Raw genomic sequence first — 23,757 nt, 5'->3', positions numbered from 1 at the left:
TCATGGGGTCGCAAAGAGTCAGACACAACTGAGTGACTGAACTGAACTGACTGAAGCCATGGACATAATTGTTGGTTAGTCACTAAGTCGAGTCTGACTCTTTTGAGAACCCATGGATTGTAGCCCACCTGGGTTTCTCTATCCATGGGATTTGCCAGACAAGAATACTGGAGTGGGTCGCCATTTCCTTCTCCAAAGGATCTTCCCAACCTAGGGACTGAACCTGCATCTCCTGCCTTGGCAGGCAAATTCTTTACTGTTGTGCCACCAAGGAGGCCCTGTGAACATATTATACCTCTCCGTTTATTTAGGCTTTCGTTGCTTTCTCTCATCAGTGTTTGTAGTTTTAGCTACAAATCTTGTATGTTTTGTTTAGATCTATACCCAAGTGTTTCATGATTTTTCTTTGAGTTAGTGTAAATAATAGTGGTTCTAAATTTTTTTCCCAAATTTTAGGTTCCAATTATTCATTGCCATCATATAGAACTATTTTTGTTTTTTATATAGTGGGCTTGGGTCCTGCAATCTTAATGAAGCCATTAATTAGTTTAAGAATTCCTCCATTGTGTTTGTTTTCTATTTCACTAATTTCTATTCTTATTATTTCCTTCTGCTTATTTTGGGCTTAGTGAGCTCCTCGTTGTTTTTTCTCAAGTTGGAAGCTTAGGTCTTGATTTGAGACCATTCTTTGTTTTCTGATTTAATCATTCAATGCTTTAGCTGCCTTCCTCAGTTTTTAATATGCTATTCTTTGGTTTTCTTTCAGCTCAAAATATTTCCTATTTTTTCTTGAGACATCCTCTTTAACTCATGGGTTGCTGGAATTGGTTTATCTAATTTCTAAATATTTTGGAATTTTCCTGTCACTGATTCATTGTTTAATTCCCTTATGGACAGAGAACACATTCTATAATTCCAATTATTTTAAATTTGTTAAGATTTGCTTTATGATCCAGGACACGATCTATCTTGTGAATGTTCCCTGTGCGCTTTGTGCATTCACTGTTGTTGGGTCAAGTATTCAAGCTGGTTAATATTGTTGTTCAAGTCTTCCACAGCTTTCCTGATTTTTCTCTACTGCTTTTATCTATTACTGTAAGAGAAATGCCAAAGTCCTCAAGAATGATTGTGGATTTAGAGTTCTCAGTTCTTTTCCCCCCAGTACTGTCTTCTGATCTCTATGGTTTCTGATGAGAAATAAGCAGTTATTTGAATCATTGCTTCCTTGTATATGTAATATATCATTTTTCTCTACCTGCAAGATAACATTTTTAGCAATCTTATTATAATGTGTCTGGATATGGGAAGGTTTTCTTTGAGATTATACTGTTTTGCTCTGCTTCTTAAACTGTAAATTTCTATTTTTCATTACATCTAGGAAGTTTTTAGTTGTTATTTCTTCACATTTATGTTTCTGTATCAGTGTCTTTCTTTCCTCTGTCTAGGACTCCAGTGATGCATATGTTAGACTTTTGATGTTGTACACAGGTCCCTGAGGCTCAGTTCATTTTTTTCCTCTCTGTTTTTTATATTGGATAATTTCTATTAATCTGTCTTTAAGTTCACTGACCCTCCTCTGTCATTCCTTCCTGTTGCTGAGCCCACATCGACGTTCCTATAAATGCCCTTCCATCTCTCCCCATGAAGGACAGAGAGTGAAACAAGACATGAATCTCAATAGTAACAGGGAAAGCTGTTTGCAGGTATTTTGGTACCTGGCTCTTGTTGCTCTTTGCCAACAAAAAAACATCCATGCCAAAATGACTGTGGGGAAGAATGGAAGCTCAACATTTTGCAGGCTAATTAAGCACACACACACATACATACACACACACACACACAACTGATGGGTTGCCACATATCTGACCCACACTCTGAGCTGGCTGTTTGCTCCAGGTGGCTGCATGGGCTGACACCAGACACAAATTGCCCCTGTGCCTGCTTTCATATTCCTCTCAGTCCATCCAGGTAGCTGCCATTATTCCTGCGAGAAGGATGGGCAAGTGGGTTTACCCTAACCATCTCTGCCTATAAACAGTCTGTCAGAAGTTATCTAGTTTCTTTCCCTCACGTGATTTCTTCTTAAGATAAGGTAAAGCTTATCCCATCGGAATCTGTTTAATCATCTGGATCACTTTTATAACTAGCAGAAAGAACTTTAGCTGTTTGTGGGGAAAAGTGAACAAGTCTTAACTCTTATTCAAAGAGCTGTCTTTCTACCTGGGTGTTCAGAAACCTGTCATTGGGTCTTAGTCTCCCTGATAGTAATGGTCCTGCAAGCAAGACCAGATATCTCGCCATGGATGATTGCTATTGAGATTCAGACATAGTTTGCTCAATCAGATTTACTTTCTACCTTTGAGAGTTTGAAGTGAAGTAGAGGAGAGAGTTAATATTGTTGAACATACACCAATTATTAGGTGTTATTCTTTGTAATTTATTCACTTATTTAATTACATATTTGATTTTACACATTTCATTAACTCTTCAAAATAGGCACAGTATTGTCCATATTTTAGACATGAAGAGGCTGAGATGCAAAGTAAGTCTTCATCGGTTAATCAGAGACAAAGCTGGAATTAAAACGTGCCTGGCGCTAGAACACCTGCCTTTTCTTCTACATGCATCTTTTGGATTAATTGATATTTTTGGAGATGTTTTTAGACTCCATGACTCTCAGGGAAACACATGAGGTGTGTCTAAAATTGTGTGCTAAAAGCTGTGACTCAGACAGATCCTGAACCATTGTTTGCAAAGATTGTCAGAGTTCTCGCACGTTAAAGAGAAGTCCTATGATTAGATAACCTACCTTTGCTCAGGTACATGGAGTTAAGTGGAGCTGCAATAAAAATCCAAGAGAGAACAAGTGGAAGCAGCCCCAGTCTGTACTCATGGAGTTGCTGAGCTGGTCCAGTGATCATTATAAATCTGGATAATGTATTCAAATACCTCGTGTTGAGTGTTTCTAAATTCCAGGCTCTCGTTTTGCAGGTTAGTTGTATTCCTCACAGAAGTCCTGGGATGTAGGTTTTCTTTCCTGGGTTCACAGCTAATAAGTAGCAGAGCTGGGATTCAAGCATGAATTTACTACAAACACTGTGTTACTTCCCCTCTACTATGTGAAAGTGTTAGCTACTCAGCTGTGTCCGACTCTTTGCAACCCCCTGGACTGTAGCCTACCAGTGTCCTCTGTCCACGGAATTCTCCAAGCAAGAATACTGGAGTGGGTAGCCATTTCCTTCTCTAGGGGATATTCCCAACCTAGGAATCGAACCCAGGTCTCCTGCATTATAGGCAAATGCTTTACTGTCTGAGCCACCATATTGCCCTTGAATTGTGACTTTAAAAATTATCAATGACAACTTTTAAGCAACTTAAGAGACTATTAAGCTACACAATTTCTGAAAGCAAATTTGAATCTCATAGGTATATTTTCAAATCTCAGATACATTAAAAAATGAAATTGTGGCTATGTGAAACAGCGGTCCCTAAAAGCTCTATGGAAAAGTAGTCCCATAAGATGCTGTGGGAAAAAAATTAAAATTCCATGGTCAATAATAAATAAGCCTGTGACTTACTGAGTTAAAATTAGGTAAATTTCTTCACTGCAGGACTTTTCAGAGCCTTTGTTGTGCTAATATGCAGCTGTGAAAGGGAAATTGTATGCAGTGTTCTCAGACTTACGGGGCTGGGAGTCCCTTTTGGGAGGCATGGGCCCACATATCAGCACTGGAATGTGCTGCTCAGGACAACCTCATCTTTCTGCGTGACCCTAATTGGCATGTTGAACTGGGGATTGTTAGGATGAGACGTTCTAACAATTGCCCTCGCCCCTGTGTTTCCTTGTGTGGAGAGTCCAGGGCAGCTGTCTGACCAGGAGGAGCAGGAGGAGCAGGCTGAAGTCCTCTGATTTGCTAGGTTAGCCTGACAGTTACCCACCAAAAACAAAGGTGAACTGTGGTGGTTGAACACCCTGGGAAATGTCCAGGTACAGAGTACTGCTTGTAGAGCAGGAGGCTAGAGACTTAGGGGGCAGCATAAACTCCTGGAGGTTACAGTGAAATAGGACAAGAGGTGTGCGTGTGTGTGTGTGTGTGTGTGTGTGTGTGTGTGTGTGTGTGTGGTGTGTGGTGTGTGTGGGGTGTGTGTGTGTGGTGTGTGTGTGTAGTGTGTGTGTGTGGTGTGTGTGTGTGTGTGTGTGTGTTTGTGTGTGGTGTGTGGTGTGTGTGTGTGTTTGTGTGTGGTGTGTGTGTGTGTGTGGTGTGTGTGGTTGTGTGTGTGTGTGTTTGTGTGTGTGGTGTGTGTGTGTGTGTGTGTGTGTGTGTGGTGTGTGTGTATGTGTATGTGTGTAGAGGAAGGAAGACTCTGGAAAAGTGACCAGTGGATCTTTCAAGACAGGCTTTGTTTTCTTCAAAAATGCTCAGAGGTTTTCCTTCTTCCTTCCTTTACACAAAGTGTGGGTGAGGTTGCCATAGCATCAGCATCGCCTGAAAGCTAAGAATGTCATACCTCAAGCCCTGACCCCAAATGCTGAGTCTAAATCTGCTCTTTTACCAGGATCCCTGTGGGATTCACATACCCGTTACAGTCTGAGAAGCCCTACTTTACATCACATGCATATATGTCCTTCCCCACCACTTCCCAAGACCCAAACCAAGTAATCCAGTCTGGTTTGAGTGTGTTCAAGGAGGTAAATGGCACACCAAGCTTTAGGCTGGCCTCGAGATGCTGCTGATGGGTAAGAGGGAACTAACTTAGGGCACTGAGGCGACACCCAATCACAGATTTCCACGGGTGACTTCACAGGAGAGGAACTTACAGACATATTAGGCCCATGAAGAATCAACGCCAGGTTTCATGTCATTTCATCCTAAGGGTTGAGTTTAAGCATCTGGTATTCTGGGTTTCGCTTTGTTGTTGTTTACCCGCTAAGTCGTGTCTGACTCTTTGTGACCCCATGGACTGTAGCCCACCAGGCTCTTCTGTTCATGGGATTCTCCAGGCAAGAATACAGGAGTGGGTGGCCATTTCCTTCTCCAGAGGATCTTCCCAACCCTGGGATTGAACCCATGTCTCCTGCATTGCAGGCAGATTCTTTACTGCTGAGCCACCAGGGAAGCGCAGGTTTCACTTTGGACTTGGCTTATTGGAGTTGGATGGCAAAACGAGTTAGGAGTCAATGACCAGCTGCATGTTTTAGTTCTGCCACTGGTATAGTGGGGCTGATCAACTCTTCGCTGTGATGTTGCGAAAGAGAGTGGGATAGTCTGTGTAACTCTGTGAGATGAGCGTTTTGAAGGCTGGGTTCATCGACCAGTTTGATTTCTGGGTTCAAACGGATGCAGTAGGAGGAAAGCTAAACAGAATCCTGAACTAAAGCATTACCAATGACTTATCAATTCTAAAGGTATTTGTAAAAAATGACATAACCTACAGTCAAGAGTTTAAGATATTTAAATATCTGTATCGAAAAACACCATATTATTTTTTTTAAAAAAATAGTCTCATTTCTTTCTTTTCGGCCGCGCTGGGCTTTGGTTGCTGCGCTATGGTTGCGTGCACGGGCTTCTGTTGCAGAGCGCAGGCTCCAGGCGTGCAGGCTTCCGGGCTCCGGAACACAGGATCAGTGGCTGTGTGCACGGACTTAGTCGCTTTGCATCATGTGGGATGTTCCCAGATTAGGGACCAAACCCACGTCTCTTTCATTGGCAGGCAGATTCTTTACCACCGAGCCACCAGAGACGCCAACACCTTGATCTCTTCGAGCATAAACTCTGATGCTAGATCTTTTGACTCCAGTTTGGCTGCCAGATGAATAATCTCGGGTAAATTACTTAACCTCATCAAGTCTCAGTTTCATTGTCTGGGGGTTAGGGGCAAAGATAGTCATAGCAGACATTAGATGAGGCAACACATGCAAAGAGTTAGCTCAGTGACTGGACCAGAGTAGGTCCTCTCTAAAGGTTGTCTATTTCTCAAGCAGCAGGAGAGAGTGGTGAGAGGGTCAGGGTCTTTGCAGTTTGCCAAGATAAGGCTGAAGATGAGGGGTGGCAGCTTACTTGTCTTTTTTTTTTTTTTTTTTCAATTGTAGGATAGTTGCTTTGCACCATGCTTTTCTTGCTTCCACTGCCCTGTCATAAAATGATTTTCTTGGGCAACTTTATCTGGTGATGACATTTCTGCCAAGGCCCTTTCCCATCCCAGCTTCCAGGTGGTGGGTACCAAGCTTGATCAAATATTTATTTATTAAGTGCCTACTACGTGCTTGCCAGTGGGTACTATGCAGGAGACACACACACACGCACACATACACACACAGTATTAAGACATGGACTTTCCTGGTGGCTCAGACTTTAACGAGTCTGCCTGTAACACAGGAGACCCTGGTTCAGTCCCTGGGTTGGAAAGATCCTCTGGAGAAGGAAATGGCAACCCACTCCAGTATTCTTGCCTGGAAAATCCAATGGATGGAGGAGCCTGGCAGGCTACAGTCCATGGGGTCGCAGAGAGTCAGACACGCCTGAGTGACTTCACTTCTACATGCTTGCCAGTGGGCACAATGCGGGAGACACACACACACACAGTATTAAGACACGCTCATAAGTGAATGTCTGTATGGGAGGACATGAATCATACACATGAAAATCTGGAGAAAATACTTTCAGTAACAGCAATCTTTGTAATTGCATGATGGGGTACAACAGTAAGCAAAACAATGAAGTTCCTGGTAACAGTTTACCGAGGGCAGTGTGGTAAAGCAGTCTGCCCTGCAGGGCACCCAGGCACTTTTCTTTGATTTAGTGGTGTGTGGTTATAATGACAAATAGCAAATTGACTTTCTGTGGGTTTAAGTATTGGTTTTTAAGTTCTCAGAAGACAATGCATTTCCTTATTGCCTGCTCCTGGGGAGAGCTCTTCCTATGCCTTCAGCATTCACTCTAAGCGCTCCAAGGTCATTACAGACTCCAGTGGGAAGAGAAAGACAGTGACGGATTATATAAAGTCGTTCAGTAAGATGAAGAAAAGTAAGTGTAGGGTAGGAGCGTAGAATGCAAGGGGTGGGGGAAGACTACCAGGTTAGACTAGTGGTCGGGAAAACTCTCTTGATATATGAATTTATATACACACACATATTTACGGCCATATGTCAGGTAAAAACAGTAATTCATATTTATTAAGTAATAACTCTGTACAGGGCACTCTGCTGAGGTGATGTCACTGTGCAATAGAGCTTTAGAGAAGGTGCAAATGGTATGTGAAGGTGTCGGGTGGAGTCAGTGGAGAAAACTGAGGACTGGGATATAGAACTGTGAATAGTCCCAGCTGGGTGTTCATGGGAAGCCCATGTCTTTTTTTTTTTTTTTTTGGCTTTACCGCAGGGCATGAGGAATCTTATTTCCCTCACCAGGGATCAAACCCATGCCCACTGATGTGGAAGCACAAGTCTTAACCACTGGACCGCCAGGAAGTCCCAGGAAGCCCACATCTTAGCACTGTTAAGTCCTGCCTGGTGTCTAGTAGAGTCATGAGCACATACTAGGCACTCAGTAAGTGCTGAATCCAGCCTGGCTGCAATCTGAAAGGAATCCTGGCTGCTTTGGAGGCAGCATGCAGATGTCCTGGATGTACTAACTTCAACTAGCTCAAGAGAACATCTATTTTGCACTCCTTTTAATTTGCCTTCCTTTCAACCCCCAGGACACCACACTTTGCCATTTATCCTATTATTATTGAATGAGTCTCTTTATTTTTTAAGTCTATTTTAGCTGTTATCCATGAAATCACTTCTGCCTTCCCATACTCATATTCTTTCTCCATTAATTTTCAACTTATCAGTCTTTAAAATGTTTCTTGTAGGCAACATATAGTTGGGCCTTGGTTTTTAAAAATCCATTCTTCCAATATCTTCCCTTTAATGGGAGTATATAATCCATTAACCTTTAATGCAATTATTGATATTGCATTTAATTCTGCCACTTTATTATTTGTCTTTTAAAAAATCTCTTCTACTTCTATTCCTCTGTAAGACATGTTGATGGCTCATGGTTCAGCCACACATTTGACCAGGGTTTTTACACAGAATTTAGGGTTTCCCCTCTCTGTATCTCTCTTTCCCAGGATTTCCCTTTCACTTTCAGTAGCTATGTTTGCCCCCAGCTCTGTTCTCTGATTCTTCAGTCTTGAAAGACTGTGGGTTTCTATTGGAGTTTTGGTGGCTCAGACAGTAAAGAATCTGCCTGCATTGTGGCAGACTGGGTTTTGATCCCTGGGTCAGGTAGATCCCCTGGAGAAGGAAATGGCAACCCACTCCAGGATTCTTCCCAGGAAAATCCCAAGGACAGAGAAACCTGGCAACTAATACACATTGGAGTTTTAGCTATTCAATTGGCCCTAAGGCTGAAAGCTGTAAATAGCCAACTCACCCTATGCCATTACTTTCTTCTAAGTTTCAGAACTCCTCCAAGATCTTCTTCCTGTTGTCTACTTCTCAGTATTTTCAGGTATATGCATGAGTGTGTGCTGAGTTCCTCAGCTGTGTCTGACTCTTTGTGACCCTCTGGACTGTAGCCCACCAGGCTCCAGAGTCAAAGCTATGGTTTTTCTAGTAGTCATGTACAGATGTGAGAGTTGGACCATAAAAAAGATGATAAAGAGGCTGAGTGCTGAAGAATTGATGCTTTCAAATTGCGATGCTGGAGAGGACTCGAGAGTCCTCTGTACTACAAGTAGATCAAACCAGTCAATCCTAAAGGAAATCAACCCCGAATACTCTTTGGAAGGAGTGATGCTGAAGCTGAAGCTCCAATACTTTGGCCACCTAAAGTGAAGAGATGACTCCTTGGAAAAGACCCTGATTCTGGGAAAGATTAAGGGCAGGAGGAGAAGGGGGCAACAGAGGACAAGATGGTTGGATGGCATCATCCACTCAATGGACATGAGTTTGAGCAAGCTCCAGGAGATGGTGAAGAACAGGAAAGCCTGGCATGTTGCAGTCCATGGGGTCACAAAGAGTCAGACACAACTAAGCAACTGAACAAAAACAACTATATATATATATAAAATTTCCCAGAGTTGTTATTTTATCTTTGGGAGGGTCAAGTCTGGTCGAAGCTTACCAGTCATTAGATGTAGAAGAACTCTTTGTGACTCTTTTGCATTCCTTTTGAATCTAGTTGTTCTGTCTTCAGTGGTTAAGGCTCTCTGAAAAATGTCGGGTCTTTTAGTGCTTTTTCCTGTTTAAGAAGTTATTTGGCAAACCACTATCTTAAAGAATGAGTTTCACTATAGGGTGATCAGGCAGGGATTGGACATTTTATTTCTTTTCAATTCCAAATCTCATTCCCCCCTCTCCTGTCCTGAGGACACTGAATTTTTTAGGAAGCAATCTTCTTACTGTGGGAAATCAGCTTGGTTGCTTGCAAAGCCAAGTTGAAGAAGGGTCTCACCTTTCAGCATTTAGACTTTTAATGAGTCCTTCCATTTTTGGTCCCAAAGCTCTACAATCACCCGGGATCTGTTTCTCTGGAGAATAAAAATCTTTCCAGTTTCTGTTGGGGAGATGGAGGTAGTTGCCAGACTATGCAGGTTGGGGAAGCTGATCTAAGGGTCCAGCTATTCCTTCTTTAAACTTTCAATCACTTATTTCACTTTCATTTTTCATATTTTTGTATGTTTATTTGACTGCATAGGGTCTTAGTTGTGGCACACAGCATGGCATGAGGGCTCTTGAATTGTGGCATGTGGGCTTAGCTGCCCTGAGACATGTGGGATCTTGGCTTCCCCACCAGGGGTGGGGAACCTTCAGATTCATAACCACTGGACCACCAGAGAAGTCCCAGTTTTTCAACTTTTAGCTCCACCTTATCCCTGGGTTCAGAGGCTGCTGGTGACATCAGTGTTTTGGGCTTTGCTGGAGTTATATTCAACTTGGAAAAGTCTTGTTGGCTCCCACATCCCCTCTGCCATCCCCAGGCAGTCTTGTTTTTGCTTTTCCCTTCTGCTAATTCGGCTACCATCTACCCTGCTTCTGTCTGCCACGCTGTTACTGGAATATGGTTGGTTGTGGTCGCTACTCATGGACTCTGTGTCCTTTTATGCTAGTGCTTCTTTATTCCTTTTTACTTTCATTTGGGTGGAGCTTTGGGAGGAAGGATAATGAATGTTCTCTCATTAATAAAAATGAATAAACTATAAAGGACCAACTTGAGGAGAAAATATAGCTTTTCTATATTTTTTCTATATTACCTTTATAAAGACAGGCTTCTGTCTTTATTCCCCTGGACAAGGGAACAGCTACCCACTCCAGTATTCTGGCATGGAGAATTCCGTGGACTGTATAGTCCACGGGGTAGCAAATTGTTGGACACGACTGAGCAACTTTCACTTCTCTCTTTATTGCATGAGGTTGAAATCTTAACCAAGAAAAACAAGATAGTTTACTCTCCAGCAAGGGAGTCAGGTGGAAGATGGTGGTGCTTATACATCACTTGGAATCAGAGCCATAAGAAACTTTTTGAACATGAAAGATAGGTTTGTGTTTTTTTACTTTTTTATAGACATTATCTTGTAATAACATTTTTTAAAAAATTGGAACATAATTGCTTTACAATGTTGTGTTGGTTTCTGCCATACAACAGTGGGTATACGTAAGTATACATATGTAGAGTTGTTTTTTTTAAACAGAAATTTTCACACTTTTTTTTAGTGGTGGTACTCATTTAATAAAATTTTACTTGCACCTTAATATATAAAACAGAAAAAAGTTGTAATTTTTTCCCCTCCAGGTATTTACAATTTTTCTTTTATAAAACACCTGAACTCCTTCCAAGACCTTTAGGATTCCCCAGAACACAGATGGAAAGCCAGGGCCTTAGTAGTGATATTTTATACTGCTTTGGCCCAACCGTCTCTCTGGTGTAAGTGCTTTGAGAATGTCAAGAAGCAACGCTAATGTTAATTAGACTTTATTGAGTACTCATTGTGTTTGGGGTGTATGTTATGGGCTTTATACACAGTATCTCATTTAATTTTCACTATGATGCTCTGAAGAGGCATCATGATTATTCCCACTTTGTAGGTGAGGAAATGGAGGCCTGGAGAGCGTAAGAATTTGTTCATGGATACACAGCTAGGAAGTGGAAGAGCTGGGATTCAAACCCAGGTCTGCTCGACTTGAAGCCCAGTCAACAAGACGCTGGGCGTGGTCTGGTGGGCTTTGGCCCCCAGGAGCACCTAGAACCCTCCCTGGGGGCTGCTGCACACACTACCAGTTTGTGACAAAACTATAATGATGAAATAGGTTACAACAAAAAGCAATGCCTGTCTCTCATCCTCAGGCAAGGCCAGCTCCCGGACACCCCACCCTATTCTGCATCAGATTCCTGCTCTCCTCCACAGGTCAAAGGTGAGTGTGACACACCTCCCTCTCACAAGTCTTGCACTTCTCTTGGGCCCTGTGTGGTGGGAAAGAGAGGCCTCCCTCACTTGCGTGTTCCCCCAGGTGCGTGCTGTCCGACTCTGACACCTACAGCCCCGGGGACACCAGTTGGCCTCCTCCATTCGGCAAATGCACCTGGGATTCCGCCTGCACACCAGTCGCACAGCTCGTCTGAAATGAGCAGCTCTGGCCATCCCCACAGCGCCTTTCACAACTGCTACCCAGACGCCAGTCACCTCATGAGCCCCCTGGACCAGTCTGTGTCTGGGGGAATTGGTTGTTCTCACCATCAGCAGCCTCTGTGCCACAGTCCTGGGTAAAGGGCTAGAAACTTAGTTTACTTGTTTGTCTTCTTTTTTTTTTATTATTTTTAAGTTAATTTTTGAAAATTTATTTATTTTTTAATTGAAGGATAATTGCTTTACAGAATTGTGTTGATTTCTTACATTACCATATGTAAAGTAGATAAAATTTGCTGTATGACTCAGGGAACTCAAACTGGGACTCTGTAACAACCTAGAGGGGTGGGGTGGGGAGGAAGGAAGAGGGAGGTTCAAGAGGGAGGGGACATATGTATACCTATGGCTGATTCATGTTGATGTTTGTAGATACTTAGTTTTGAAAGTCCAGCCAGCCCCTCTCCCCAGTGCTGGTAGAATGAACTGTATAGTCCTTTCCAGTAGATGGCAGTGTTGAGACACACATCAGATACCCAGTACCCTTGGCTTTAGACGAGTTTTTAAACAACAACCCACTGAACCCAAGTGTGATGGAAAGTCAAAATGTCAGAAATGTAGAGGGATAATTCTGGGTGAGTGAGAAAGCACTCTTTGCGTTTGAAGCCTCAGCTAGACCACTCAAGTAATTTGTGAAAGCTCCTGAAACTCATGTGTCAATTGTCTTTCAATCAGTATTCATGTGTCAATCAATATTCTTTCTTCCTCGTTCCCTTCCATTCCTCCTTCCCTCTCTTTCATTCCTTCCTCTGGGTCTAGAGGATGATCAAAAGAGTAAAGGCCATCCAACACTGTGACAAAATTCCACGTGAAAAACAATTTCAGGTGTAAAATGTACCCTTAAATTTTAAGTGTCTTCTGCCTTGGTTTCTGCCTTTGGAAATGTTGTCTGTTTATTTTTTCAAATACAGGAATCCCAGACCCATTGGATAATGGAAAATTAAGTTCAGACTGGTAGAGCTCATGGAATAGGAGCTTCCATTCCATGTATCAACCCACTATTACAGACAAGTAGGATGCAAGAAACTTTAACTAGAATTAGGAAGGTCAAGAGCAGAGTCCTGGGAAATTTCATTTGATTTAATGTGACATGGAGAACAAAGAAAAATCCTAACCTTATTTTGGGTTCTTAATTCTAGAGTCTCATTGCCACCAACCAAGAAGAGAAAGTGCGCACAGGTGCTGGAGGACTCCGGGGACTGTCGCGAGTGGACCCACCACTCCAGACCCAGTGAGCCAACCCGGGGCCCCTTGCTGCCATTAAATAAGGGACTTTCACCAGCCTTGGAGTAGCCCTAAAACCCACTTTCTCTCTCATAGAAGGGCGATGATATGCTCTGGGAGTTTATTTCTTCCATCTTCATAATTCTATTTATGTATTTACATTTTGGCTGTGCTGGGTCTTTGTTGCTATGCGGGCTTTTCTCTAGTTGTGGTGAGCAGGGGCCTCTCCTGTTACAGGGCACAGGCTCCGGAGTGCTTGGGCTTCAGTAGCTGTGGCTCCTGGGCTCTAGAGCATGGGTTTAGTAGCTGTGGCACACGGGCTTAATTGCTCCACGGCATGTGGGATCTTCCTGGACCAGGGTTGGAACCTGTGTCTCCGGAATTGGCAGGCAGATTCTTTAACACTGAGCCGCCAGGGAAATCCTGTTTCTTCCTTCCTGATGTAATGTTTCATGCAGTCTTCGGTGGGGTCATACAGGTGCTCCTGGGAAAAGATGCCACTGTCTCTCTCTGGCAGAGATGAAATGCTGGTCCTTTCAGTCTTGGGGGCAGCTGTGTCTTGGGGGACCCGGGCTCTAGGCCTGGGGAGGCCATGCAGTGTGGCAGCACCTGCAGAGCCTGCTGGTGTGTTCAGTGCTTCATTCAGTGGAATCCTTCTCAACACAGACGTGCACGCAAACAGCAGTGATCTTAGTAACATGCAGATGCTGAGGTTCAGTGCGTGTGAGGTGTGGGCTGAAATTCTGCATTCCTAACAAGCTCCTGGGCGATGCTGCTGCTACTGGCTCATGGGAAGGAAATTACTGGGAGAAGCAGGACTTGAGAGGATTTCTCCAGGGGAGCAAGAAGGTAGAGAGTTGAGCTTCCTTAGCACTTGCTTCCAATTAGCAGATTCCCAATAGATCTTTGACATTTTGTAAAATCCCCTGGAGAAGGGCATGGCAACCACTCCAGTATTCTTGCTTGGGAAATTCCATGGACAGAGGAGCCTGGAGGGCTACAGTCCATGGGGGTTGCAAAAGAGCTGGACATGACTGAGCTACTAAAACAACAACAAAAACTATTTTAGAAGTCTTTTCAGTTCAGTTCAGTCACTCAGTCGTGTCCGACTCTTTGCGACCCCATGAATCGCAGCACGCCAGGCCTCCCTGTCCATCACCAACTCCCGGAGTTCACTCAGATTCACGTCCATCAAGTCAGTGATGCCATCCAGCCGTCTCACCCTCTGTCGTCCCCTTCTCCTCCTGCCCCCAATCCCTCCCAACATCAAAGTCTTTTCCAATGAGTCAACTCTTCGCATGAGGTGGCCAAAGTACTGGAGTTTCAGCTTTAGTCTCATTCCTTCCAAAGAAATCCCAGGGCTGATCTCCTTCAGAATGGACTGGTTGGATCTCCTTGCAGTCCAAGGGACTCTCAAGAGTCTTCTCCAACACCGCAGTTCAAAAGCATCAGTTCTTCGGCGCTCAGCCTTCTTCACAGTCCAACTATCACAGCCATACATGACTACTGGAAAAACCATAGCCTTGGCTAGATGGACCTTAGTCGGCAAAGTAATGTCTCTGCTTTTGAATATGCTGTCTAGGTTGGTCATAACTTTTCTTCCAAGGAGTAAGCGGCTCTTAATTTCTTAGCTGCACCAGGTTATATGATGCCCAAGTGGTCAGCCCACCTCATTCTGTCTTATATATCACATGGTGCATCATGTTTTGAGCTTAGGGACCTGATCAAATTGAGAACAAACTGAAGTTTTTGAGCCTGAAGCCTTGAACTTCTGAATTTCTGGAGTAAGTGCTATGACACTTATTAGGGGAAAGGACACTATTCCATGCCAATCTTACTACCCACTGTAAATAGCTAACGTAGGCAGTGTGAACAGTGCCCCCAGCTCAGGATACCAAATCACGTCTCTTTTATTCCTACTCATCGGTTTGGCCAGAAGCCCAAGATTTTCCTCTTAAGGCTCCCCTGCAACTCTTGTCCCCGCACTCCAGAGGTTTTTGCTGCCCAGACAGGAGGTGCCCGTGGCCTTCTCGCCTGCTCAGGTGAGAAAACTGCTGCCTTTGCCTTTCACAGCCACGTGATGAGAATTGGTCCTCTGAGTCCCATGGAGCCTGATGGTTTGTTTAGGGACATCTGGCCTCAGCTCCATCACGGGCTGTGGGAGTCCTTTGCTGGATGATGACTTCACTTGGCCAAGTCCCACACATCATCACTCCCCGGACGTGCTGTGGTCGTACTGCCCCGGGCATCCAGCCATCATATAAACCAAACCTCTACTGCCTTCTTGTCTTTTGCATGGTCCCATCATGGCCAGCAGCTGCCTTGATTTTCCTTATTCAACCTTAGAAACACAGAACGCTAATTAAAGCCTTGTTTCTGAATAATATAGAGCTCTCCATCTACCTTCCTATGCATGGTTACTCTGATTTCTTCAAGGATCCTTGCGTACTGCCTGCTGCTTATTTGTGCTTCTTAAACACAAAAGCTGAGTAAATTTCTAGCCAGACGAGGGGACCATCTGTTCACTCTCCCACAGATGCACCAGCTCACTGAGAGTACTTTGAGTAAGTCACCCAAACCTTCCAAGAGCTTTCTCATCAGCTAGATTGCTACTCAAATTCTCCTGGCCATTTCAGAAGTCAGCTCCATCCTGTGATGATGGGCTGCAGCCTGTCCCTAGGGAGGGCATTGATGTGTCACTCTCTCTGGAGAATAGTCATAGAGAAGTAACTGAAATGTCCCAGCACAGCAGAAATCTTGCATTCCTTATTTAAATTCTATTCAAAGGTCCCTGAAAAGCCTTCTAAAGATAATCGGCGCCAGATAGCAATTCCAGAATGAAAATGAGCAGGTTCCCAGGGGAATTAAAAAAAAACCCACTTAATCCAAATGCTATGCTTTCAGCAGAAGTCTTCCACTGGGGAACTCATATTTGTTGTTGTAGAGACCAAGAGTTTTACAAAGGTCCTGGAGAAATGGCATATGGGGAATGGAAGGAGGAGCTAGTTTTACAGGCAGAATTTTTGATGCAGGAAGATGTCCTAAATCAATCAGTAAGGTTTTTCTGGTGAATTTCTTCTCAGCAGTTCATGTTGGTCAAGGGTTCCAAGACGCCCATTTATTGGGTTCACAACGTAGAATTACTGGGTTGCTGGAGGCAGATGTAAAAACTTGCTTAGAGAGAGAGTAGGTCTTGGGCAGGCTTCTGCCATCTGGTTCCTGGCCCCATGTGGTCTGGACCCCAAATATGAGAGGATTCCGGGTCCTGTCTGATGAAAATTCTAAATATAAGAGAGCTCATGGCCCTCTATGGTTTAAACTTCAAATGCATGAGTGTTTTTTAACTACAGACTCATGGTCATTAGCCCAAAGAGAAAGAATTTCCAGTGTAGAATCAGGAAAAGTACCTGTCTCGTGTCTCCAGGAATCATGGACTTTTCAAGCCTGACTTTCTTGATTATCACACGAGAATCATAATTTCTACTTCACCAAGAGTTTTTTGTTTTTTTAAAGTAATATAGGGCCTTCCCTGGTGGTCCAGTGGTTGAGACTGCACTTCTACTGCAGGGGTGCAAGTTTGATTGGGAAACTAAGATCCCACATGCAGCACAGCAAAAAAAAAAAAAAAAAAAAAAAAGTAAAGTAAAAGAAAATATTTTGAAAGACATTCAGATGCAAGCTGTGAGTTTTCTCCCAAAAGTTGAGACTTTGCTGCCTTCACACTTCCGCTTCTCTCTTCTGTTACGTTTCTCAAGACTTCCTCAGTGCAGCATGAAGAGAAGTTTTGAATCCATCTATTCCAGGTAACAGTTTTGACACTGAACAAGTGTTTCTGGTCTTTGAACCCCAATTTCTACATTTGTTAAATGGGGTTAAGAATCCTTACCTTGTAGTCACTTTATAAATCTCTTTGGCTACATCTACTGAAAAATATCCAATGGTCCAGTGATTCCCCTTCTAGGAATACACTGAATATACAAATGCCCATAACAGACAGTTCCCACAGACATTCATACTAGCATTAGTTATAATAGCCACAAATGGAATACTATACAGCAAGGAAAACGAACGAACTACTATCATTTGCAACAATGACAAATGATCACATAAGCAATACCTAAGAGCACAGATGATATTACATAATTTCTATAAACTTCTCTATGGTATCAGATCAGAATAGTGATTATTCTTGAGCAAGAGAAAGTAGTAACCAGGAGAGAGCATGAGCATGTCTTTTAGAGTGCTGAAAAGTATCCTCTTTCTTGATCTAGAGGTAGTTACCCAGTTTAACTCATTTTATTAAAAAGTATCAAACTGTGTACTAATGACCTGTGCACTCTTTTTCATGAATATTATACTTCAGTAAGGGCTTCCTGGGTGGCACTAGTAGTAAAGAACCTCTTGCCCCCTGCCTACCCTCCCTGCCAGCACCCAGAGGGGTAGAGCTGACCCTTGACTGCTTCCCCTGCCACCTTACTGCCACACTTGAGTAGGAAAGGGTCTGAGTTAGGTATTCACGCAGGCCCGCAACATGATTTCACATCAGAGTTGCCACGGAGGCCAAGAAAGAAGTATTTGCTAAAGCTTCTTAGGAAGAACTGAGTCACCTGAGAAAAACTAGTACCTGTGATAAGGACAGCGCTGCTAACACTAACCAAAGGCACCGTTGTTTAAACTCTCTCTGGAGGCAGACACGCTGGCAAACACTTGCAGACATGACTCACTGACTTCCTTCAGCAGTTCTGGGAGGCATCACATTGTTCCTCACATTTTGCAGGTGAAGCAACTGAAGCCTAGAGATGTTAGACCGCTTCCTAATTGGCCAGTAAAATGTGGAGTTGTGATTCAGACCCAGTCCCATATGGTTCCAAACTCCAAGCTCTTGAACTTCCTTTATCCTCTCTCTGCTGCAGGAGGGAGAAAGCAAGGATGGAAGAACTAGTTTCTCCCTTTCTTTGAACTTGGTATGAACAGGAGAACCACAGAAGGTTTTTTGTTTGTTTTGAAAAGTTTAAGACAGGTGACTTTTGGAGGAGTGAGGACGTGGAGAACTCCAAGGATTGCTGACCTTATGTTTTCTTAGCTGGGAAAAAGTTTTTCAGGATTTTGAGAAAATCCTTTTCCAAAATGGTTGTACACAGAACTCAAAAAATAGATGTTCTGCTTAGGTGACATCTAATAGTGATATCTCATGAAAAACAGTTTCTGGGACATTTGGGATACAAAGCAAACTGAAGTAGCTCTGGTATTTATTTAAGAAGTCATCAATAAAAGTATAAAGAAAGACAGAACGGTGAGTGGGCTAAGTGCATGTTGTATAGAAGGTGGTGTTATATCCTGACTTGTTGCTTATAGCCATCACCAGTTTTTATGTACACACACTATTTCCCTTTCACTCCTGGTATGAGGCATGAGTGATGGTAGGGAGCTCACAGAAAAGGGAAACAGCAAACATCTTAATAGGATTTACATAAAATTTTTCTGTGGTTGAATCATAAGTTTTGGAGGCATACTCAAATTAGACAACTTGCAAGGATTATGCAAAACTAGAAACTTGCATATGCGAAATTGCTGTTATTGGACCATTTTTGATGTACAAAAGAAGCAGTTTCATATAGTTAATACTAACTTCTAACAAAGCATTCTCTGCTAATTTATCTTGGTTTTAATATTAGCTTCTAAAAGTGCTTTCACTTGTGTTATGATATTCTGCTTGTGTGCTGTTGCAAGACGGGCAGGACACTTGTTTTAATTTCTGTTTTGCAATTGAAGGAAGTAAGACACTAAGTGAATAAATAACTTAAAAAAGCTAGACCACAGAATCTTGGTGTCACAAGGGACCTGTAACAAATTAGAATGTATTGGTTGTAAAGAGCAAAAAGAAAGAAGCAAAGGACAAAACCAATTTAAAAACAAACCCTCAAACTGCCTGAAGCAGCAACCAAACAAAAAATCAAAACGAGGGGCTTTATTGGCTCCTGTAACCCAAGATTTAGTACTGGGTGCCAGAACTCAAACTATGCCGTTGGGACTGGGTGTGTTCATTCTCAACTCTACCTTCTGCTGTGCCGGTTCATTTCCAGACAGGCTTTTCTCTCGTCCCAGAATGGTGCCAGCAGTTTGGGGGGATGTGTCTTAGATTCAAACCTCATGCAAAAGAGTCAGCATCTCTGAACCTATCTCCCCTAAAGCACAGAGGCCCACGTTTCTTGGATTGAATTAGGCCATGTATGTACAATTACTGATGCAAATAGTGAACGCTGTAGTTCTATTGATTAAGCCTGGGTTCCCTACCCTTTCAGTCTGGGAATGGACTTCACTCAAACTGCACCTCTTTGGGCTGGAAATGGGATTCACTAGAACCAAACAGACTGGGAATGAAGAGATGCCATATCGGAAATAGAGTAGATAGACACTGAGGGCAACAAATGCTCACCTTGTCACCTTAGAATCACTGCCCCAAGCTGCTCAATTTACAGATGAGAAAACAAACCTAGCCACATGCCCCTGCTTCCCAACACTTGTCATTCCCCACAGGGTCATTCTGCCTCATACGTGGACTATGCATTCACTCCATGCAGTTGTCTGTGAGTCTAGGAAAAACAGCCTCTGAGGGAAGATCTAACATACCAGTTTCTTTGCAGTGACAGGGAGGAGTCACAGCATCGAAGTGCAAGACCTGGAGAGTGAGACACAGAACATGATGCTTGCGGACCAGCCCTCTCCTGCTTTGAAGTGGCAGCCATACCGAAGTGTTCCTTGGCATAGCTTATTAAACAGTCAATATGAAAAACTGTAAGTGGCCTTAGGGAACCCCTATGGTTGACTGGAGAGCAAGGCAGGGCTAACCCTATGGTTGGCTGGGGAGCAAGGCAGGGCTAAATCCAAGTTATTTGGGCTTTGATGCTACCTCTGATCAAATGGAGTTTGTCAGTGAGAAATTGTGTCTTGCTCCTTATGTTTTGCATTTTAACAATAAACAGTTGGGACATGAGTTTTGGTCTTCAAGAATCCAGATTTGTAATTCTAACTCATAATTTACCCACTAAATGATGGAGGAAGAGAGAATCTTTTTGAGATCAAATGCCCAGTTTAAACTAAAAGCTGGAAAATGGAGATTTCCCAAATCACTTATATTTAATCCTGCAGTCAATTAAAAATTTCATAGAATTATTTGGGGGGGCATATTAAATTGTTAGCTCCCCCAGCATCAATGTTGCAATTCAGTACTGTTAGTTTATTGTCAATATAGCCTGTAGTGATCATAGCTGAGGGTGGCTTTATATTAAGAGACTGAAATCAATTTTCATCCTATTCTTATGACATTATAGTTTCAAGAAATAAATGTAGACTTATGCACGATTGCTCTTAAAGATCTTTTAAGCTTTCTCTTTATTCCTTAGGATATAATTTACTTGGCCAGCTCTTCTAGAATTTTCACTGATTGTAAATGCCTTCTTGAAACACTAAAGTGTGTTAATGGGTAAAGAATATGATTTTCAATTAATAAATATAGCATGAAATGAGAAATGCTGGGCGACAAACTTGAGGGTCTTCAAGGTATTTTTCAAACGCCAGATAATTTTTTATTTTTTATATTTTTATTGGAGTATAGTTGCTTATAGTTTCAACTGTACAGCAAAGTAAATCAGCTATTCTTATCCATATATCCCTCTTTGGATTTCCTTCCCATTTAGGTCACCACAGAGCACTGACTAGAGCTCCCTGTGCTGTACAGTCCGTTCTCATCAGTTATCTATTTTATACAGTGTCAGTAGTGTATATATGTTAATCCCAACAGTTTTTTAAGAGCAAAACTTATCACTTGGAATTTTATGTTGGATGAACTAGAAGGAAGAAATCTTCTCCTTAAAATCTGAGGAGTTAGACTTTCGGACTCAACGTGTTTAAATAGGAGACAAAAACAAGCAAGTTGCTAGTTGTATCACTGAAATGTTGCAACTTGTATCTTTGCCGCTGTGTGCAATAGAGAAAGAAAAGAAGGATCCAAAGGTCCTGGTTTTGAGTCAGACTTCATTTAATGGTTTGGGGGCAGTTGTTCCATATAGTATCTTACGTATGAGTACCCAGGTATGAAACTGTCACACATAAGCACAGTATTTTAATCAAAACCTGTAATGCTTCCTAGTCTGTAATGTATCTGAGTTGATCAAGTTTTCAAGGTAACTGTTATCTCTTTTCTTACTTGAGTAGGTTTTTTTTAACTTTATCTGAGCAGTCAATCTATGCTTCACTGATCTGGAAAAAAAAGATACATGAATAGTATCAACTCAAAGATGTAGAGGCAGATTTATTTTGAATGCTTAGCCATAATTCACTTTTCTTAAGCAAAAAAGATAGGCGATATTCATCTGGATTAGAACTGAGGAAGTCTTAAATTCACTACTTACATCGCTGAGACGGAAAATCACTTGCCTCTGCTTAGATTAGTAGATGTAACTCGTTACAAAAGCACAATTTTTCTAAATAACCTAAAAGTTATAAAGTTAGGGGATTAAAATTTTATTACATTTTTTGAATGATATTTACAACTTGTGTTAAAGACCTTTAAAAAGGCCAGTTTAGTTGATTTTATAATTAACTTTTGATAGCAAAAGCAGAATCACTACTCTTAGGTAAATAGCATAATTTTTATAATCAGACAATTTTTAAAAATTCAGAATACTCTTCAACTGTATAATTTTTATGGGTTGATATAGTGTCTGCTTACAGCTGTCTTTAAATTTCAGGCTAATGCTCATACCTGAGCTGCAAATCTTACCTTTTTTCTTCAGAGTTTTTGACAGTGAAACATAGAAGATCACACACAAAAATATTTCTTTGTTTTTTTTCTTAATCAAAACTGTTCTTACTACCCTCTGTAGTAAAATCTATACAATTCAATCCATCTAGCCTTTTGACAAGCAAATTACAGAAACCTGAGTCAGTGTAAAGTCCCAGATGCCTTAAAATACCTGCTTTTTTCACACCCTTCATTCAGTGGATTTTCCCGTTGCTGCTGGAGGGCGCTGTGACTGTGGGGCCTTTGATCAGTTCGTGCTCCTGTTCAGTCACTCAGTCCTGTCTGACTCTTCGCGATGCCATGTGGCCCCCAGGCTCCTCTGTCCATGGAGTTTTCTGGGCCAGAATACTGGAGTGAGTTGCCACCTCCTCCTCCAGGGGATCTTCCCAACCCAGGGACAGAACTCACGTCTCCTGCGTCTCCTGCATTGGCAGGCAGATTCTTTACCACTGTGCCACCTGAGAAGACTTTGAGGGTAATCAGTGACCTAGTGACTTGATCCATTGGTGAGGTGCTTAGCTTGCCAAGAACATGAATGCTCTTTTCCCAAGAGACCCATTCATATTTCTGTCACTGAAATTAGAAAAAGATTTAGAAAGTCTGTGTTGTTTATTAAATGGCAGCCATCCAAACTGAGATCCCAGGAAGCGAAGACCCACATAGTAGCAGAGAGCTAGCAAAGCAGGAAGAACTGCCATCTGTGTGTTGTTCTAGGAAGGGGCTCTTTTCCTGAGGAACATTTAGGAAACTTGATGCATTAAAAATTATGTTTCATATCTACAACACACACAGAAAAAATTACCAAAGTTTTCACCATTTATGTTCTCTTTTCTACTTGATAATGTTGCATGTTGAATAGGTTTTATTTTTATTAACATTAAAAAGTATTTAATCAAGTATATAATACACAAGGACTTCCCAGATGGTGCTAATGGTAAAGAACCCACCTGCGGGACATAAGAGATGTGGATTTGATCCCTGGGTTGGGAAGATCCCCTGGTGGAGGGCATAGCAACCCACTCCAGTATTCTTGCCTGGGGAATTCCACGGACAGAGGAGCCTGGTGAGCTACAGTCCATAGAGTTGCAAAGAGTTGGACACTACTGCAGCAAGTTAGCATGTACGTATATGTAAAGTATAGCTCTTGAACATGATTTGATAAAACAAATAAAGCAAGAGTCTGATTAGCTAACCCACCATCATCCTATTATTTTTTTTTTCTGCAGAAGTAAACAACATAGGTAGGTTTTCAGTGCTATGATCAGATCAGAAGGATAAAAAGGAAATGGCCATACTTTAGTGAAAACATGTTTTCAATCAGTAGTTTGACTGACTCTGATTAATCTGGTTGAAAGCTATTCCTGGTAGTTCTGACCAGTCTGCTTTTTTTTTCATCTGACTACCAGGAAGCTGAGTAGTCATTCATCTGAGGGACTATTTCAGTGTGGTGATGCTGATGAAATGAGAGATTTTTCTTAAGAAGGAAAAAAATGAATTCTATCCCAGATATTTGATATGTCTGAGTAATATAGTAATTTCTCAACTTCTAAGCAATGTCTTTCTATTGTATAGTGGAGTCAAGTTAGAAATCTAGGAAACACAAAGCGAAAAGGCAGGCTGAGGAGACAATGATTCCATTTGGGAAGAATTGTACTTCCTTCTCATGAAGGGAAAAAGCTGTGAGATAGCCAGCTGTGTTCTGAAATACCATTTTCATTTCCTTGGTGAAAATTAACAAAATTGATTGATTAAATATAGCAAGAGGGCTTCCATGGTGGCTCAGTTGCTAGAGAGTCTGCCTGCAATGTAGAGATGAGTTTGATCCCCTGGAGAAGGGAGTGGCAACCCACTCTAGTATTCTTCCCTGGAGAATTCCATGGACAGAAGAGCCTGGCGGGCTACAGTCCATGGGATTGCAAACAGTCGGACACAACTGAGTAACTAACACTTTCACACTTTTCAGATATAGCAAAAGATACTTTCCAAAATGTATTTTCCTAAAATGTTTGTATAATGAATTTTGTTCATGAAAGAAAATGTGTAGAAAATATTTGTAA

General features: G+C 42.2%; 1 protein-coding gene across 1 annotated transcript in view; it reads left to right on the top strand.

The window, feature by feature from the left end:
• MYRFL (myelin regulatory factor-like) overlaps positions 1-23,757 on the top strand; it is a 92,969-nt gene that overhangs the window by 4,213 nt on the left and 64,999 nt on the right. Inside the window, exons 3-6 of the mRNA XM_018049033.1 lie at positions 11,337-11,404; positions 11,501-11,753; positions 12,813-12,904; positions 19,542-19,692. Of these exons, the coding sequence (XP_017904522.1) occupies positions 11,337-11,404; positions 11,501-11,753; positions 12,813-12,904; positions 19,542-19,692 (564 nt within the window). The remainder of the gene's footprint in view (positions 1-11,336; positions 11,405-11,500; positions 11,754-12,812; positions 12,905-19,541; positions 19,693-23,757) is intronic.

This window comes from Capra hircus, chromosome 5 (assembly GCF_001704415.2).
Source record: "Capra hircus breed San Clemente chromosome 5, ASM170441v1, whole genome shotgun sequence".
Classification (NCBI taxonomy): Eukaryota; Metazoa; Chordata; class Mammalia; order Artiodactyla; family Bovidae; genus Capra; species Capra hircus.
The sequence above is the reverse complement of the archived record's forward strand: the minus strand, read 5'-3'. Positions and strand labels throughout refer to the sequence as shown.